At 43.5% G+C, this 19,533-nt stretch overlaps 1 protein-coding gene across 3 annotated transcripts in view; it reads left to right on the plus strand.

Moving 5' to 3' along the window:
• Window positions 1-5,237: 5,237 nt before the first annotated feature.
• The window catches only part of MSLN (mesothelin), a gene marked incomplete at its 5' end in the record, with an annotated part of 53,646 nt that continues 39,350 nt past the window's right edge, over window positions 5,238-19,533 (plus strand). For 2 of the 3 annotated variants that reach the window (XM_083373068.1, XM_083373067.1), the window contains 4 exons: window positions 5,238-5,353; window positions 9,863-9,923; window positions 10,925-10,968; window positions 13,116-13,306. In XM_083373068.1, coding sequence (XP_083229194.1) covers window positions 9,881-9,923; window positions 10,925-10,968; window positions 13,116-13,306 — 278 coding nt within the window. Of the gene's footprint in view, window positions 5,354-9,856; window positions 9,924-10,924; window positions 10,969-13,115; window positions 13,307-19,533 lie in introns of those variants that run through there. The other variant, XM_083373066.1, reaches the window with a different exon arrangement.

Genomic DNA, 19,533 nt, shown 5'->3' on the forward strand with positions numbered 1-19,533 from the left:
GGCAAAATGATATGACGCTGGAAGATGAGCCCCTCAGGTCGGAAGGCGTCCAATATGCTACTGGGGAAGAGCAGAGGGCTAGTACTAGTACGATGGTCATAGCAAACACTCTTTTCCAACAACCCAAGAGACGGCTCTACACATGGACATCACCAGATGGTCAACACAGAAATCAGATTGACTATATGCTCTGCAGCCAAAGATGGAGAAGCTCTATACAGTCAGTAAAAACAAGACCAGGAGCTGACTGTGGCTCAGACCATGAGCTTCTCCTTGCAAAGTTTAGGCTTAAACTGAAGAAAGTAGGGAAAAGCACTAGGCCAGTCAGGTATGAATTAAATCATATCCCTGTTGAATATACAGTAGAGGTGACAAATAGATTTAAGGAATTAGATCTGATAGACAGAGTGCCTGAAGAACTATGGACAGAGGTTCGTGACATTGTACAACAGGTAGCAACCAAAACCATCCCAAAGAAAAAGAAATGCAAGAAAGCAAAATGGCTGTCTGAGGAAGCTTTGCAAATAGCTGAGGAAAGGAGGGAAGCGAAAGGCAAGGGAGAAAAAGAAAGATACACCCAATTGAATGCAGAATTCCAGAGAATAGCTAGAAGAGATAAGAATGCCTTCTTAAATGAACAGTGCAAAGAAATAGAAGAAAACAATAGAATAGGGAGGACCAGAGATCTTTTCAAGAAAATTGGAGAAATGAAGGGAACGTTTAATGCAAAAATGGGCATGATAAAGGACCAAAATGGCAGGGACCTAACAGAGGCAGAAGAGATTAAGAAGAGGTGGCAAAATTACACAGAAGAACTATACAAGAATGAGCTTAACGTCCCTGATAATCACAATGAGGTGGTCACTGACCTCGAGCCAGACATCCTAGAATGTGAAGTGAAGTGGGCCTTAGAAAAGCTGAGCAACAACAAAGCTAGTGGAGGTGACAGTATTCCAGCTGAGCTATTCAAAATCTTAAAAGACAATGCAGTAAAAGTGCTACACTCAATTTGCCAGCAAATTTGGAAAACTCAACAGTGGCCACAGGATTGGAAAAGATCAGTTTACATTCCAATTCCTAAGAAAGGCAGTGCCAAAGAATGTTCAAACTATCGCACCATTGCACTCATTTCTCATGCTAGTAAAGTCATGCTTAAAATCCTACAAGCTAGACTTCAGCAGTATGTGGATCGAGAACTACCAGAAGTGCAGGCAGGATTTCGAAGAGGCAGAGGAACTAGAGATCAAATTGCCAACATACGCTGGATCATGGAGAAAGCTAGGGAGTTCCAGAAAAACATCTACTTCTGCTTCATTGACTATGCTAAAGCCTTTGATTGTGTGGATCATAACAAACTGTGGCAAGTTCTTAAAGAGATGGGAGTACCAGACCATCTTATTGGTCTCTTGAGAAACCTATATGCGGGTCAAGAAGCAACAGTGAGAACTGGACACGGAACCACTGATTGGTTCAAAATTGGGAAAGGAGTCCGGCAAGGCTGTATACTGTCGCCCTGCCTATTTAACTTATATGCAGAGCACATCATGAGAAAGGCAGGGCTAGATGAATCAAAAGTTGGAATTAAGATTGCCGGAAGAAATATCAACAACCTAAGATACGCAGATGATACCACTCTAATGGCAGAAAGTGAAGAAGAACTAAAGAGCCTCTTGTTGCAGGTGAAGAAGGAGAGTGCAAAACTTGGGTTGAAACTTAACATTAAGAAAACCAAGATCATGGCATCTGGCCCTCTCAATTCCTGGCAAATAGATGGGGAAGAAATGGAGGTAGTGACAGATTTTATTTTCCTGGGCTCCAAGATCACTGCAGATGGGGACTGTAGCCAAGAAATTAAAAGACGCTTGCTCCTGGGGAGGAAAGCCATGGCAAATCTAGACAGCACACTAAAAAGCAGAGACATCACCCTGTCAACAAAAGTGCGTATAGTCAAGGCTATGGTCTTTCCAGTTGCAATGTATGGTAGTGAAAGTTGGACCATAAGAAAGGCTGAGCGCCAAAGAATTGAGGCCTTTGAACTGTGGTGCTGGAGAAGACTCCTGCGAGTCCCTTGGACTGCAAGGCGATCAAACCGGTCAGTCCTAGAGGAGATCAATCCTGACTGCTCTTTAGAAGGCCAGATCCTGAAGCTAAAACTCAAGTACTTTGGCCACCTAATGAGAAGGAAGGACTCCCTGGAGAAGAGCCTAATGCTGGGGAAGATCGAGGGCAATAGAAGAAGGGGACGACAGAGAATGAGGTGGCTGGATGGAGTCACTGAAGCAGTAGGCGTGAGCTTAAATGGACTCCAGAAGATGGTAGAGGACAGGAAGGCCTGGAGGAATGTTGTCCATAGGGTCGCGATGGGTCGGACACGACTTCGCAGCTAACAACAACAACAATCATTTCATCTCTGTTAGTGAGAATTAAATCCAATATGGCTAATCCCCTAGTTCCCTCCTCTACTTTTTGGGAGAGAAAGTTGTCTGCTAGGTTTGTCAGGAATCTGTTAGATCTTCCACTTGGTGCAGAGTTTGTCTCCCAGTTGATATCAGGGTAATTAAAGTCCCCCATTACTATTGTGATGCGCTTCCTACATACCTTAGTTAGCTGACTAGCAAAAAGTTCATCTATTTTCTCTGGTTGGTCGGGCAGCCTATAGTATACACCTATGGCAATTTCATTCCCCCCCCCCTTTTATATTGACCTAAATGTATTCAAGTTTACAGTTTCATCATTGTTGTGCTCTATTTCTGTAGGTTATTGTTCTGTAAGGTTATAGTTATAGAAATGGTTTGTACATATTGCTGTGTAAAAATAAAAAGTTGTAGTTGTAATGTAGCCTTCCACTGTGGTAAAGAGCAGAGGTTCAAAGAAAAACAAGAAACAAGACTTGGATGACTGAAAATCTCTATAGACAAACCCCTGGGTAAACTTTCTGGCTTGGTGCTCTTCCGCACCTGCTAGAAAACCATCACTCCTGTAATGGGCAGGTGCGTTTGACAGAGGGTGGTAGGCTTTGCCTTTTGCCCAAACTCATACCCCTGGTTTTGAAAGCAAATGTAGCACTTTGTTGATCTGCAGGAGTAGGATTGGGCTTTGCGTAAGTCTCTCTCACCTTATCAGACAGTGGTGATTATCCCTACTGCGTGGGCTTGTTCTGAAGCTTGCCCACCATCTGCTCATTAAAGTTTTATTGGTTTGTTTGTTGATTAAATTTATATGCTGCCCATCTCACTATCAAGCAATTCTGGGCAGCCTAAACAGTTGGATCCATGTTGCCTAAGTTCCCTAATAGCTGGATCCTTGGACTTGGAGAGGTGATGGCTAGAAGAGGAAAGTTTGGTTGGAAACTGCCAGCTTTCTAGTTCCCATAAGACATATCCCTGGAATGGGAGTGCCCAAGGGCCAGAGCAGAAGGCCCTGAGATGAGCAAAAGGTGCCAGGCTGATCCCATTCCCATATGTTCAATTGCTCACACAGCATCAAATTTGAAATCCACTATTGGCTGCAGGGGAAAATGCTGCTAACTTTGGAGAGATAAGCATGACTATCCTAGGTATGGGTCAGTGATGAGTTGAAGACAGTACCATGGGAACATGGCAGAAAAGAAATTTCCAGGCGCAAGCATGGGAAGATCCTACATATATTGCTCAACCCTGAGGATAGTACCTGTTAAGAATACGCTGGAAATGATTTGTGAGCCATTACTGAGTCATTCAAAGTGCTAGAAACACTTCTGTCACAAACAGTGTGAAATATGCCACCATGTACCACAGAGGATTAATGTCAAGATTTAAAAGGCAGGGATGGGTGCTTCAATTTTATCAATAAGTCATCTCAGAACAATAGCTTAGAGACCTGCCTTGTTTTCATAGAATGAACAAGTTTTGGAATGTTCTCAAGATCAAACTTTCTGCATTCCACACAGGGGAGAAGTGGGGTCAAAAAGTTAAGAAGAGGGATGTGACTTTGCAATCAGAGCCCTACCCACTTTTTTGTGAGTGTGGTGTGCTTTCAAAGGTATAATTTTTTGTTATATCTCATTTTCCCTCAAATGTCCTAAAGTTTTTCTATAGCAGATTTCTTACAGTTGGACTTTTCAAGGAAATAAATCCTAATCTACATAAAATGAACTCTCTCTGCTAATGCTTTTGATCGATAATTTAGCTTTTTCACAATAACACAAGTTCCTATTTCTACCATACTAAGACTTCAAGGAAAGCCTTTTCGTATATATCCTGTGTTAGACTATCATCTGATCTGTTGTTATTTAATACATATTAAGAAATAATGTTTTAAGAATTATAATGAATGACGAAATGTAGCCTTTTGTGAGATGAAGATTCAATTATATTTTGCTGCAGGAAATGGAAAATTGTGTATTTCATCTTGACACTTCCAAATATTTTATGGAAATATTAAATATTTTATGCCGTTCATGCAGGCTTCACTAGAACCACTAGGCATCAATAAAATAAGGGTTTAAAAATGGGTATCATCTACGACTTTCCACAGAGTTGAATAAATGGCTTGTAGAAATAGATCCCAGGACTCCTTTCATACTTTCTTTTCCCTCCCCCATTTTAGGATACAAGCAGTGAGAGAACACGTTCTTTCGATACTAAAAGTTCATTGTGCATATCCTGTTGCCTCTAAATTGTCTACCAAGATCTCCACAGGTAGCCAAGCACAAAAGGCGAGACCCTATGCTAAAAGCTCTGCCAGCCTCCCCCTTTCACCTCCTTCCCCTGGCCCCAAGGTCCCTGCTTCTGCATTCTATCCTGGGAACAGGATATGTTTTTCTTCTGTCACGCCTCATTTTATCGTTTTTGCAGAGTGTCTGCAAGTGGTCCAGAGATTCCAACTTAACACTTGCCAAATCTCTTCTTAGAACATGGTGGCTCGTATCCTTCACAACTCAGTCACATTATTCTGGGAAAGCATCTGAGAGAAATTAAGCTGCATCCCCAGGATGACTCCTTAGAGGAAGTTTATTATGTTGACATTGTGTGCTAAGCCAAGCTTTACTTTCATCATAGTTTGTTAAATAAACCATAGTAGCTCACAAACCACAATAGCTAGAGATACTATGTTGTAGGCACAGCCTGGGCTCTGCCACTTGTTCTTTTCTCTGCCTTTCGCTTGGTTTCCTGGGATACAGGTGATTGAGGACACAGGCCTAAAACCTCCCATCCAATTGCCAAATCGTTTCACATTTCATAAGCATTGGGCGTGGCTGCCTCTTGATGCCCTACCTTTTCAAGAGGAAGAGACCACATCCTGATTTCATTTGTGCAAAGCGGAATGCCCAGATTTTATTTCTGTCAGCCAAACGTGTGAAGAGGCAGCAGAGGTATGTTCCATGCTTGAAATATTTTTGCTTTTTTTCACTGTGCTCTGAGAATGGAAGGGATGCCTTTTGCTTGAGAGAATATTTGGCTTCATTGTTTGGGAGTAAGCAAGTCTCAGTTCTCAGTTCAGTTCCAGCCTATTGAGAGCTCCTCTCTTTCATTGTAACCTGGGAATTAGAGGGTTTAAATAACAAACAGGCAATATTAATTAAAATTTGGATGGTTTTGCACATAGAATCATGATTTCTTTAAAAGAAGCAAAAGACATGTACACTTTCTAAAACTAATACTGCTTTGCAAGTTGTGGTTACCTGTAATTTTATTTTTGGCCAAGTTTTCAGTTGCATGACAGTTCTAACTAATTTCCTGTTGTTTATTTATGAATAATGAGTACATATACATTTGAAGTTTTCAGAAGAACCCCTAAAAGGAGAATAGAAAAAAAAATTATCTGGAGTTGAATTAATGTATAAAATGTTCAATTCCATAAGGCTTGAAGAAGAAGTTTAATAGAGTATTTATTTATTATTTATTGAGTTTATATACCGCCCTATTTCCATAGGACTCAGGGTGGTTTACAAGGCAATTAAAACATAAAATACAAAAGTTAAAATCAGTTAAAACAGTTATTAAATTTAAGCCCTAAAAATTAAGTCTAAAATCCAATTAAAATTAAAACCCCCTCAGTCTGGGCCAGACAGCTTGAAGAGCCAGGTTTTCAGGTCCCGGCGAAATGAACGAAGGTCGGGGGCAATCCTAAGTTCCGTGGGAAGTTGGTTCCATAGGGCCGGCGCAGCCACAGAGAATGCCCTTCCCCTGGGAATAACCCGCCGGCATTCCTTAACCGGCGGAACCCTGAGAAGGCCCTCCCTGTGGGAGCGCACAGGAGGATGGGAAGTTGATGCCGGCAGCAGGTGTTCCCTTAGATAGTCCGGACCCAAGCCATTAAGGGCTTTATAGGTCATCACCAGCACCTTAAGTTTAAACTTTCTCACATCAGTTACAAGGAAATACATGCAGTTTTTTTTGACAAAGTAGCAAAGTTCCATTCTCCTTAGGCAGCTAGACTGGGCTTTCCTCAGATTATTCAAGGTGCTAGAAGAAAGTCAAAGAAAGGGTCTCTGGATTGTGGGCAGATTGATTTTATCTCATCCAACAAATGAAGTTTTGGAAAATTTGTAGCTTCTTGCTAGAAAATTTTTCCTGAATCTGGATTGTGCAGCAAGGAATTCCTACCAAGAGCAACGTGCCAGCCTACTTCAGCATGTTTTTAATTCCTAGAATTTTGTAGTCAGATTGTGGTTAATGCCAGTGTTGCACATAAATACAGGGTCCTTCAGGATATCTGTGGCACCTTTCCTTCATTTGACACTGGAGATATGAGTGAGATATTCTGGTTCAGAGACATAGATAATTGCTTGAATGTGATCTGATGTGTCAAAATTTGTCCTGGATGTCAGGTCTTTTGCAGAAATATTGCAGTTACAGCTATGGATTTGGTAGAAGAGCTGTTTAATGTAAAATAGATGTAATTAAACAAAATACACTTTTATTAAATTTGTATGCTGCTTGGCTCCTAACAACTCTGGATGGCTCATAAGTAAAATAAATGCAATAACAAATATAAATAAAAGATCAAAGATAGCAAAGATGAGAAGAATTGGTCAGAAATGAAAAACCCCCCACATAATCCAAGGGGCTTTAGTCACCCTCACCAAAGGCCTCTACAAAGAGCCAGGTCTTCTTCAAGTCCCTTCAAAGACACCAGCAGGTTGGAAGCCATCCAGATCTCGGGCGGAACCTGATTCCAGAGGTCAGGGTTGCTATCAGTTTCCAGTGGGGTTTTTTTGCAACTTTAGTTGAGTCCAAAAATTTGCACGGAAGGGTTGACATTTGAGATTATTTGTCCACCTGTACATTCTGACCTTTAAAATTTCTTATCTGCAAAATAAATATTTTTAATATTTCATCTTATAGGTGAAAAGATAAATTGGGACAAAACAGAAGCATGGTCAAACATTCATCTGAATAAGAGTTATAAGCACAAGCCAAGAAAAATATTTTTCCTCATCCGTCATTTAGACCTTCTCCCATCTTCAGGGACAGATTGATAGTTAATTCGTTAATTTATTCTTACAGGCGTCATCCAAACTCGTATACATTATCAAAACACGCAGGTCCGTATGGAAGACATAAAGTTCATTGTGTCAACCATGACACATTGATTATAGCAGAAGGCGTAACAAAGCTTGGGGTGAGGTCAAAAGTAGGATCAGCCTAGAATCCCTACATTTACATCCCTAAATGTTCTAAGACCAGCTCACCATGAATTCCGTTGACCCTTATCTAACTTCTAGGAGATGCTAACCATGAAATGAGAATATTCCTGTGGTAGGCATGAACAATAAATCTGTTTAATTGGAACTTCACATGCTCTTGGTCTTGAAAGTGATTTTCCCAATCCCTGTGAGGAATTGGCTGTGCTATCAATTAAGGAATAGATAATACATATACTAAAAGTTTATTTAAGTTTATAAGGCTGCCCAATTCTACATGGACATTAGACAGCACACAATAAACACCAGCAAAATGCAAACAATGTAAGTGGGAAATCCCAGATATACAGAAAAAATAATATATCTACTTAATTTATGCATCATAACATCATTTATATTACTTTAAAAATATTTTCTAGTAATTTCAGAAAGGATATAAAAAAGTAGATAAACTTGTGAACTATGCAAAGTACTATTGGTGTTGTGGAGAAAATAATTTTATTTTGATATTCTTGTAAAATTGGAATAGAATAGAATAGAATAGAATAGAATAGAATAGAATAGAATAGAATAGAATAGAATAGAATAATAGACCTTAGAGGTCTTGTAGTCCAGCCCCCTGCTTGAGCAGGAGAACCTATATCATCCCAGACAGGTGGATGTCCAGTCTCTTCTTAAAAATCTCCAGTGACGAAGTGCCCACAATTTCTGGGGATAAGCTGTTCCACTGGTTGATTGTCCTCACTGTCAGGAAATTTCTCCTTAGTTCCAGGTTGCTTCTCTCTTTGGTCAGTTTCCAACCATTGTTTCTCGTCCTTCCCTCTGGTGCTTTGGTGAACAACCTGGCCCCTCTGACTTGAGGCAGCCCCTCAGATACTGGAATACTGCTATCATGTCTCCCCTATTTCTTCTTTTCCTTAGACTAGCCAAACCCAAATCCCGTAGCCATTCTTTGTATGTTTTAGTCTCCAGGCTCCTGATCATCTTTGTTGCTCTACTTTGAATTTTTTCCAAACTCTCAACATCTTTTTTGTGATATGGTGACCAAAAATGGCTGCAATATTCTAGGTGTGGTCTCACTAGGGCTTTATAAAGTGGTAATAGTACTTCTCGTGCTCTTGATTCTATTCCTCTGTTTATACAATAGGATTTTTTTTAGCTTTTTTGGTCACTGCTGCACACTGCTGGCTCATAATCAAGGGATCATCCACTAGGATTCCAACGTCCCTCTCACAGTTACTGTTTTTGAGCCAGGTCTCACCCAATCTGTACCCGTGCCTTTGGTTTTTCCTGTCTAAATGTAAGACTTTGCTTTTCTCCACATTGAAACTCATTTTGTTGGATAGGGTCCATTATTCCATTTGGTCAAGATCCTGCGTTTGTCTTCTGGGGTGTTGGCTACTCCTGTCAGTTTGGTGTCAACTGCAAATTTGATGAGTTCCCCTTCAATTCCCTCATCTAAATCATTGATGATGATATTGAAGAGTACTTGGCCTAAGACTTGTGATATCCCACTGCTTACTTCTCTCCATGTAGATGTAGTGCAGTTGAGGACTACTCATTGAGTACGGTTTGCCAGCCAACTGCAGATCAATCTGGTGGTGGTGTTTATTTTCATTCAGTAAAGTCTGCTTCAATTTGAGCTTGATTCCAAGTCACACTATGTGTATGTTCAAGTACTTTTCTGCACAACAAAACAGAAATGGTTTGCTATTGCTTTCATCCAAGTATGTTTGTTTTAGGTTCTAATCCAGGGAACTGGGTTTCCTGGCAGTTTCCCATCAGAGTGATAGTGATATCTAACTCCTACTCTGATTTTCAAGATCAGTTAGTTCAGTGTTTCTCAACCTTGCCAAGACTGAGCCTGATAGTTAATAAAGTTCATTTTATCCAATCAAATGCTTCTTCGTATCTGGTAGAATCATTGATTGGATCTGATTAATATTTAATATAATCCTTATTGAAATTTAAAAATCAGTAACAAAGTTGCAGACAGAGACAGAAAATGCCATTTGAGCAATGAGTGAGATAGCTTTGTATGAGCAGAGTAAAATATAATTCTTACAATTTTTTAAACTCACCCAATCAGTTTAATGACCAATCTGCTCCAAACAGCATCAGTGGCATCTTGCCAGATTTAAACCAAGCAGGGAAACTAAAAGATAATTATTACTGATGATAAATTTATTTCTTTGTTTATTTTTCTGGAATGAATGCATATATTTACCCATGAAGAAAGTTCTATTTGGAATAATGCCAGAATCACTCAGGATGCTCTGCTGCCTTTTTATGGTTGGTGAGTATAATTATGCATGACTGCTATAAAATTGCTATAAAATTACGGAATCTGTTCTTTTTGTAAGGGGGGCTGGATATCAATGCTGCAAACATTGGTATGTTTTTGCACTGACAATGTAAGAGACAGCCTTTTGTTTAAACTGCTTCACTTTGAATCTTGAAGGGAGGGAATTTTTCTAATGTCTATTTTGAGAAGATAAGAAGTCCTGTACAGAATGGGAGGAGAGACCTCATATGTGAAACTAATTGGATAATGTGATTTATAACATGTAGATAAGGGGGGATTGTCTGTGTGTTACGATGGGTTTGGGGGGAGGAGATTTCAGATTCTGGCATCCCTCCATGAGTGCCGATGTTTTGTTTCATTACAAAGACTTTAAGATAAATAATATGCCTGTAACTTGTTTGATTTGTCTCATTCATCGGAACCATGACATCTTCTATAGCTGCTCTGTGAAATTCTAATCCAGATTCTGTTTTATGATTTAGAATCTTTATCTTCTCCTCTGAGATATGTGCATACTAAAGTTGATTATGTGTTCTAGAAACAGGGTTTTCTAAACTTTTTCCTATTACACCTCCCTTTAAAGTAATCTTAATGGACACACCTTGCCTAAAAACACAAAATGAACACGAATGAAAATGCAATGAAATTTTGGGGAAAGTGGATTTATTGTAAAACTGTACAATTAAAAGATTCTTCAAACCTCCCCAGACTTTGTCTGCAGCTCCCCAAAGAAGATCCTCCTTGCCATTTGGGAAACCTGCTCTAAAGGAAAGGGAGTTTTTATTCTTCTTTGTGTGTTCCAAATAAACCAATGAACATTGTGTGATCAGAAAACACAAGAAGTGCATATTTAAGCAAAACGTTTGTTTATTATTCTTAAAAAATGGTATAACAGAGAATATTCCACTTATTTGGCTTTGCAGAGAAAGGCATCCTTACTGTAGCTTTTCAATAAAATGTCTTTAAGACAAAACCAATGTCTTATATTTTAGGTTGTGCAATAATGCTCACTCCCAGTGGTGCACTGAAATTCCTGGTAAGTATTGCATTTCTGTATAATACTTATATTGCCTACAGAGATCTATATTCCTTTCAAATCTGTTTATCTAGACCCATGATCTCTTTGAGGCAGAGAACCAAACAGTGTGAGGTATTTGACTGTGCTTATTTATCTATTCAAAAGATGTATATGGCCACTCATCCTAAACAGCTCTGAGCAGCTCAGAACAATAAAACCAGTAACTATACAGAGAAACAATCAAACAAAAAATATCCTTAATCATTCCATTAGGATGCCTCACAGGATTATCTTCATTCCATTTTCCCCCTCTTATCCCCTTAGGAAAAGGCAGGTTTTGATGTCTGTGGGGATTTCCAATCATCCAGGTCATTGTTGTCCCAAAGGTGGTTTTCCAAAAGGCAACTGGATTTTGTTTTTGCTTCTTGGAAGAGAAGCAAAATATTTTCAAGGAAAAAACAAAGCAAGTACAATTGCCTTTTGGTAAAGCACCTTTGCGAGAGATCTTGATGGTCTTCTGAAAGGATGGGGACCTGTCAAATTGCTGGGCGGATGGTGTTCTGATAGGTAGGGGCATCCATAGAAAAGGCACACTTCCAAGGTCCCTCTTAGTTGGCAGAATTTCAGGGAAGGGATCCGGAATGTGCCTACACTTTCTGATCTATTAGACAAGTAGATACTTTTAGGGAGAGGTGGTCCCACAAATAACCAGGACCTCTGCCATCTAGGACTTGAATTGAACCCGGAAGGAAACTAGAAGACTGTGCAGCTCACACAATAGAGGTATAACATGGGCAAATATGACTATCCTGCTGCCTTCTGCACCAGGTCTATAACAGAGGTGGCCAAGCTCACAGTCACAAAGATTCTGTTCACGTCCTCAGGATCAACCAGCTCAAACTTCTCACAGATAACAGGACTCAGACATGTCTCAGTCACTTCCAAAGGATCAGCCAGGCATAGTCCAACTTCAAGCAAAGTCCACTATACATAGATTCCACAATTCCACACCACTATTCATTATTTTTGGAATAAAAAGACAGTTGGGGTTCCATAAGCTTCAAAGATTATTAAGTAATAATAATTTATTATTAGGACAATCTCCCTGTGATTAAACAGAATTAGGCTTGTCCATGTTTTCATACAATGATATGGAAGTAGCTGCTTTTGCTTTCTTCTGGAATATTTTTAAGTTTTCTTGTCTAGACTATTACACTAGTCTCCCTTCTAAATATTACTGAGGATCTGACATTGCTTAGCCTTGTAGATTAGCCAAGGAGGGTTGGTCCACTTGTGGCTATGTAGGGATTCCAGGTTGATCTCTCTTTTAACTCCACCCCCAGGTTCTGCCATTTTTTCTCCTACATCTTCTGAGCAACCATGGTTCTGTACATTTCCAACTACTGTAGATAGGACCATGTAGTATCTATTTTACATGTGAGCTTCTTCTGAGGGCCCTGCACGTTTTATTTGTAAGTGAGGAGAGGCAACCCAGGGATTTCTGTGGCATTCTAAGAGTCCAAACTGGCTGCTCCTCACTGGTAAATTCAAAGAGAGATAGGTACAGAGGCACCGAGACTTAGCAGCATGCCACTTCCCCAGTCCCCTTCTCCTAAACAAAAGTGAAAGGATGCTGGAAGGGAGAGGGGGAGGTAAGAGGGGCTGGAATAATCCACATGTTTTATTTCCAGTGCTTAAATTGGCCATACTCAAAATGACAGCCATTCCAGGAGAGCAGCTGCCACATGCTCTCAACAGGCTAGATAGGCTAGAAACTGGCTCAAAGAGGTTGGTTGATCTTGCCTTACACCCATGACTGCACATTTCTTAAAACAAAAAATTTAATTGATAGATTAAACAAGTAAAATTTATTTGGTATTAGCCAACTATTACTAATGAGGAACAATTTAATTGATGAGATAGAAAGTGAAGAATATTTTTAAACAGTTGTGTGTTTATAATTACTGTAAAACTTGGTCTTACTTCAAACAGTTGCTCAGATATATTAACTATTAAATTAATTTGTTTTTCATCATCTCAAAATAATACTTACACTATTCTTATAGGAAATTGAATTAAGTGAATTAATTAATTTAGCTGAAATTGTTTTATTTAATTGTTGTCCATATTTTGTTTTCTATTTAATTTTTGTAAACTTTTTTTAGAATACATCTGGCCCAGTGATCAGCAAGGAAGAGGCCAGAATGTCAAACCACTGGGTCTGCAAGATGTCTGGAGATTCTATTGCAGCAAGTGGTGAAAAATTGCTAAAACAACTAAGTCAATGCCAGCACCTGGCCCCAGATCAAGTTAAAGCAATTCAAGAAATCTTCAGCAGTGGAAATACCTCATTTGGGTAGGACCATTTTTTAGTTTGGGGCAGTTTTTTGAAAAGAGATTATTTGTAACGTAGTTGGGGTGGCCTTGGAATTAAGCCTCCTTTTTGTGTGTGTATGTGAATGTAAATTACACAGTTGCTGTTATGTATGCAGGCACCTTCATAGCAACAGCCACCAGGGGGCGTTGGCCTGAACGGTTTTGGCGGGAAACCCAGTTTCGGCGGGAAACCTAGGGCCAACCCCATTGGCTGTCTGCTTACCTGGCTAGGTATTTAAGGAGGCCAGGTAACCCTCATTCCCCAGTACGCTACCCCCCAATAAAGAGCTGAACACGTACTCCAGCTGGCTTTTCTTCCTTGCATTGGACCCACTACATTGCAGTGGCGATGAGGGTGGGATTCTGCTGACAGAAGAGCTGAAGTCACTGGGGGAACACACCGCGAGCTGAAGGGAAAGGCATTTTTCCTTCCTCTTTTCCCCCCCCCACGACCGCCAGCCGACCGGACCACGCCGGTCACCGCATCCGCGACTCAAGACCTGAACCAACACCGTGATGGCAAGGGCCGGACAACCCCGCTAATTCGACACCCGCCACCCCGAGACATGGGCCCGGTACCTGGCTCACGCCGAACTGTACATGCGGTTCAACCAGATCTTGGAGGACGGCGCATGGCAGCCCTGCTCTGCATTGGGGGACCCACACTCCTGGAGATCGCCGCAAACCTGTTTGCCCCAGAAGCCATCAATACCGTCACGTACCGGGACCTCGTTGCCAAGCTCAACGCCAACTTCCGGCCCCGGCACTCCAAAGTGGCCGCGAGGTCGCAGTTCAAAAAAAGGGACCAGCGCCCCGATGAGTCCAGGGCCGAATTCCTCACCGCCCGACGAGAAGCCGCCATTGCCTGCATGTTTTCGAACTTGGAGGAGCGGTTACGGGACCGGCTGGTTTGCGGACTACGAGACAGGCGGCTGCAAGAGCGCCTGTTCGAAAGAGAGGAGGTTTCGCTCCAGGAAGCAGAAGATGCCATCCTGGCCCACGAAGCGGCCTGTGGGGCTGTCCAAGCAGTCCAGGAGACCCGGACCGGCAGCCAGGCGGCCAGCATCCACCGGCAGGTCGCCACAGCTGAGGATGAGCAGAGCATCGACCTCCTCCTACGGAAGTTGACCCCCGACCAGCGAGGCAGATGCCCAGACAAGCCCAGGCCTCCTAGCAACACCACCAACCCTCAGAAGTGTGCAGGGTGTGGTGGAAACCACGTGCACAGCCTCTGTAAGTTCCGGCTGGCCACGTGTCGGGCCTGCAAGAAAACAGGCCACATAGCCGCGGTCTGTCGTAGCCGCCGCCCCAGAGAGGAGATCCACGAGCTGCAACTGGAGGAATCGCTGTTCAAAGGTACTGGGGCCCAAACCAAAACGCGAATTGGCTATGTTGAGAGCCGGCTGGCCATTAACCACACGGGTAGCCGCCGGCTGCTCAAACCCAAAATTAGATTAACAATCCGCTTGCAAGGCGTTCCTTGCAGCATGGAGCTTGACTCCGGATCAGCGGTCTCAATCATTTCGGACGAGACCCTTAACTATATTAATAGCCGGAGCAAGCAGCGGATTAAATTATGGCCTACAAATTTAACCCTGACTGATTTTCAGAATTCGCCGGTCAAGGTAAAGGGGGAGGCTACTGTTTCGGTGGGGTTTAAGGGTCGCGAAGAGCACCTGGAGGTTGTAGTGGTAGAGGACCGGAGAGCCAGCCTGGTCGGTCTAGACTGGTTTGAGGCCCTGGGAATCACAGTCTCCAGGATCCACCGGATCCAGGGAGACTCCATCGAGGCCGTCTGCAGGGAGTTCGCAGACGTCTTCAATGGGACGCTGGGCAGGTACACAGGGCCCCCCATCTCGTTCAAGCTTAACTCGAACGTTCCCCCTGTTAGGGTCCGGCCGCGGCGAGTCCCCTTTGCGCTCAAACACAAAATCGAGTGCAAACTGGATAAGCTGGTGGCCCAGGGAATCTTAGAGCCCGTAGATGGGGGGGGAGTGGGAAACCCCAATCGTCACCCCCCTTAAACCCAACGGGGAAATAAGGATCTGCGCCGACTACAAGTGCTTGGTGAACCGCGCCCTAAACCTGCACGCTTACCCGATCCCCACGGTCAGCCACGTTCCCGCTTCCCTCCAAGGCAGCGCCATCTTTGCAAGGCTCGATCTTGCGCAGGCCTACCAGCAACTCATGGTTACTAGGGCAACAGCTGACATTCAGACTATAGTAACACACAGGGGAGCGTTCCGGGTGAACAGGCTGCAGTTCGGGATCAGCGTAGTTCCTGGCATTTTCCAGGAAATTATGGAGAAAACATTCAAGGGCATCCCAGGAGTCTGCCCTTATTTTGATGACATCCTGATTGCAGGAGCATCAGCAGAAGAGCTGGCAGGTAGGCTAAGGGAGGTGCTGTCCAGGCTGCGCACAGCTGCCCTCAAACTCAAGAGGGAGAAATGCAGCATAGGTGTTTCCTCCACAGAATTCTTGGGATTCAGGGTAGATGCCAGGGGAATCCACCCCACAGAGTCCAAGGTGAGGGCAATCAAACTGGCACCGACACCCAAGAACAAGGCAGAGCTACAGGCATTCCTGGGCCTGCTTAATTTCTATCATACATTCCTCCCACACAAGGCAGCCATTGCAGAGCCACTTCACAGGTTACTGGATAAAAAGGCAGCATGGGCCTGGACTTCCGTCCACGAGCAAAGCTTTAGAGCATTAAAGGCACTACTGTCTGACAAGTCCACAGTAACACACTTCATAGAAACAAAGCCCATATGCATTGCGTGCGATGCATCCCCCTATGGCGTGGGCACTGTTCTCAGTCACCTAGAGCCTAATGGGGCTCAAATCCCCATTGCCTACTATTCAAGGATGCTGTCTGGAGCAGAAAGGAACTACGCCCAAATTGACAGGGAAGCCCTGGCAATCATGGCAGGAATTAAAAAGTTCCACGATTATCTGTATGGCAGGGAGTTCACTGTTTACACGGACCACAAACCACTCCTGGGCCTGTTCACAACGGACAGGCAGACGCCCCAAATTCTGTCCCCCAGAATGCTCTGGTGGTCCATCTTCCTTGCAGCTTACAATTGCAAGCTGGTGCACAAGCCAGGAAAGGAGATGGGCCATGCAGACGGTTTAAGTAGGCTTCCCCTCGATACAACTGAACCAGACCCGGCACCAGCAACGCAGATCCTAGCTTTGCAGGAATTACCAGAATGCCCAGTTCATGCCAAGGACATTGCCAGCAACACAGCCACCGACAACATCATGAGCAGGGTACACTCATGGGTTTGCACAGGGTGGCAGGACAAGTCCCCGGGGCCTGAGTTCCAGGCCTATTTCACCAGGCGTCACGAGCTCTCCACACACAGGGGTTGCCTCCTCTGGGGTAGCAGGGTCATCATTCCCACCGCAGTCTGGGGCAAGGTATTGGAATCATTACACGAGGGACACCCGGGGGTGGTTCGGATGAAGGCACTGGCCAGAAGCTACCTCTGGTGGCCGGGGATGGACAAGGACATTGAGGAACGGGTCAAGGCCTGTTACACATGCCAGAGATCCAGGCCAGAAATTCCACGTGCACCAGTACACAGGTGGGAGGCCACACAAACACCCTGGTCCCGCATCCACATTGACTACGCAGGGCCATTTGAGGGCCAACCGTTCTTAGTAGTAGTGGACAGCCACTCCAAGTGGCTGGAGGTAGTCCCTGTCCCCAATATGACCTCGGCTAGGACGATCCAGGTGCTCAGAGCTCTCTTTGCCACACACGGCCTCCCCGACGTAATAGTGTCTGATAACGGGCCTCAGTTTACCGTTACTGATTTCCAGGCGTTCTCAAAGGCAAACTGGATTAGACACGCCACCTCCACGCCCTTTCATCCATCGACCAACAGGCAAGTTGAACGGATGGTAAGGACGACCAAGGACGCACTCCGGCGCATCATCAGCGGGGACTGGCACCACAGACTGGCAAAATTTCTACTTGCCCAACACACTACACCGTGCATTGCTACCGGGAAGAGCCCAGCAGAACTGCAATGGGGACGGCGTCTCATCACCAAGCTGGACCATTTATACCCAGACCGAGTAGCAGCTGAGATGGATAGGCCACCATCACCATCACCATCATCATCATCATCATCCGCACACAGAGTTCTCAACGTGGGGAACCTGGTCTGGGCGAGGAACTATGGGGTAGGACATCCATGGATTCCGGGGACAGTGGTTGAGAAAACTGGGCCCCTCTCTTACATTGTGGGGGTGGAGGGGGACAGACACATAAGGCGACACATCGACCAGCTCAGAGGAAGGGTCCCTGAGTGCACCACACATGCCCAACAGGATAGCCACACCCCAGGAGAGGTCAGCCCAACTGGAAACAACACAGAACAGGAACCAGAGGAGGAGGGCCTCCTGAACCCAGCTCTGCTCAACCCAGCACAGAGGCCTCACGAACCAGCTGTCCAAGCCCAGGGCCAAGCCACGCCCAGACGGTCCTCCCGGCCCCACAGGACACCTGCCTACCTGGCGGACTATGTGTGCAAGTGACCACCCCACAGTTGCCTTGCATTGATACACAGTGTATATAGTTATGTAGCTAGTTGCAAAATTGTTCTATAGTTGTTATGTGGTTCTTCTCTAAGGGGGGAGGGGTGTTATGTATGCAGGCACCTGCATAGCAACAGCCACCAGGGGGCACTGGCCTGAACGGTTTTGGCGGGAAACCCAGTTTTGGCAGGAAACCTAGGGCCAACCCCATTGGCTGTCCGCTTACCTGGCTAGGTATTTAAGGAGGCCAGGTAACCCTCATTCCCCAGTACGCTACCGCCCCCCAATAAAGAGCTGAACACGTACTCCGGCTGGCGTCTCTTCCTTGCGTCGGACCCACTACATTGCAGTTGCCTTGTCAGTGTGGTCCAAAGTTTAAAAAAGCTATAAGTTTGCACACCAAAAGCTTCCTTTTTTGTTGTTCTTACTCACCACTTGGCTTTTGTCTCTCTATGATTAAGAGGACTGGCCCCAGACTATCTGTTTTAAGACTTAATACTGGGAACATAGTATTGCTTGGAAAATGTTTATGTGTTTTGCCCAATTCTTTGCTTGGCACTGTCTGGAAATGCCAGAGGTTGCCCTTGAACTCTAACTAGACACCTGCTCTACACAAAATGATGAATATTGAAGTTTTAGTATTTAGTATTTTTTTTAAAAAAGATGCTCAGGTCCACAAGACATTTGGGTGGCTTGGTGAACAAATTCTTGTTGCTTTGTTGCTACTTTGCATTGTTCAACTATGCAACATTTTTTCAACTTTCAGTTGGCTTCAATCCCTTAGGTTTCATGTTGGCTTTCTATTCAAGGACACCCAGGCCTAACAGAGCACCTTTTAAAAGTCTTAGCTAAGGTTGAATAGGTGCTGCCGTCATTTGTGGCATGATGGAAATTGCAGATTTTCAAATGTAAACTGTGTGGCATATTGTATAATAATTTACATAGTAAATGTTTCATTTAACATCAAATCATCCTGCATAAATATTCTGCACAATTATTCTTCCACTGTATCTTACTACTTTTAAATACCTATCAATAGAAACTCTACTGAAAATACCAATCATCCTTGATCAGGTGAGATAAAAACCTTGTGGTTGCATCTGCACAAAATAAAGGGGATCATTATAAAGCATATCGAATTCAAAGAAGAAAGATGGGATATTAATCTAATAAATAAGTAAAATCTACTTAAGTTAATTAATGCTAACCTGTTTAGCAATTTTTTAAAACTTCCTTTCAATTGTATCTATTCTTGGAGACCGCCTGGACCCTAAATTTTCTACACTAGTTTATTCAGAAGCAGTTTGCCATTGCAATCTTTAGAATCTGCAAGGAGAGAATCATGAAAGCCAAGGCCCAGAATGAGCTAAGACTGGCAACTAATGCCAAAAATAACAAAAAAAAGTTTCTTTCAATGTGTAAGGAATGAAAAGAAAGTCAAGGAAACAATAGGTCCACTAATGGAAGCAGATGGCAAGAAGGGAGGGTGAGAAAGCAAAACTGCTTAATTCCTTTTTTGCATCTGTTTTTAACGAAAAGGAAGAAATAGCCCAACCTATCAAAAGCAGCACCAAGGTACAGGTACACAATTCAAAATAGGTACAGGTACAGGTACACAAGTCAAAATAGGCAAGGACGTGGTACTCACCCTGG

Source organism: Vipera ursinii, assembly GCF_947247035.1.
Source record: "Vipera ursinii genome assembly, chromosome: 13".
In the NCBI taxonomy this organism is placed as follows: Eukaryota; Metazoa; Chordata; class Lepidosauria; order Squamata; family Viperidae; genus Vipera; species Vipera ursinii.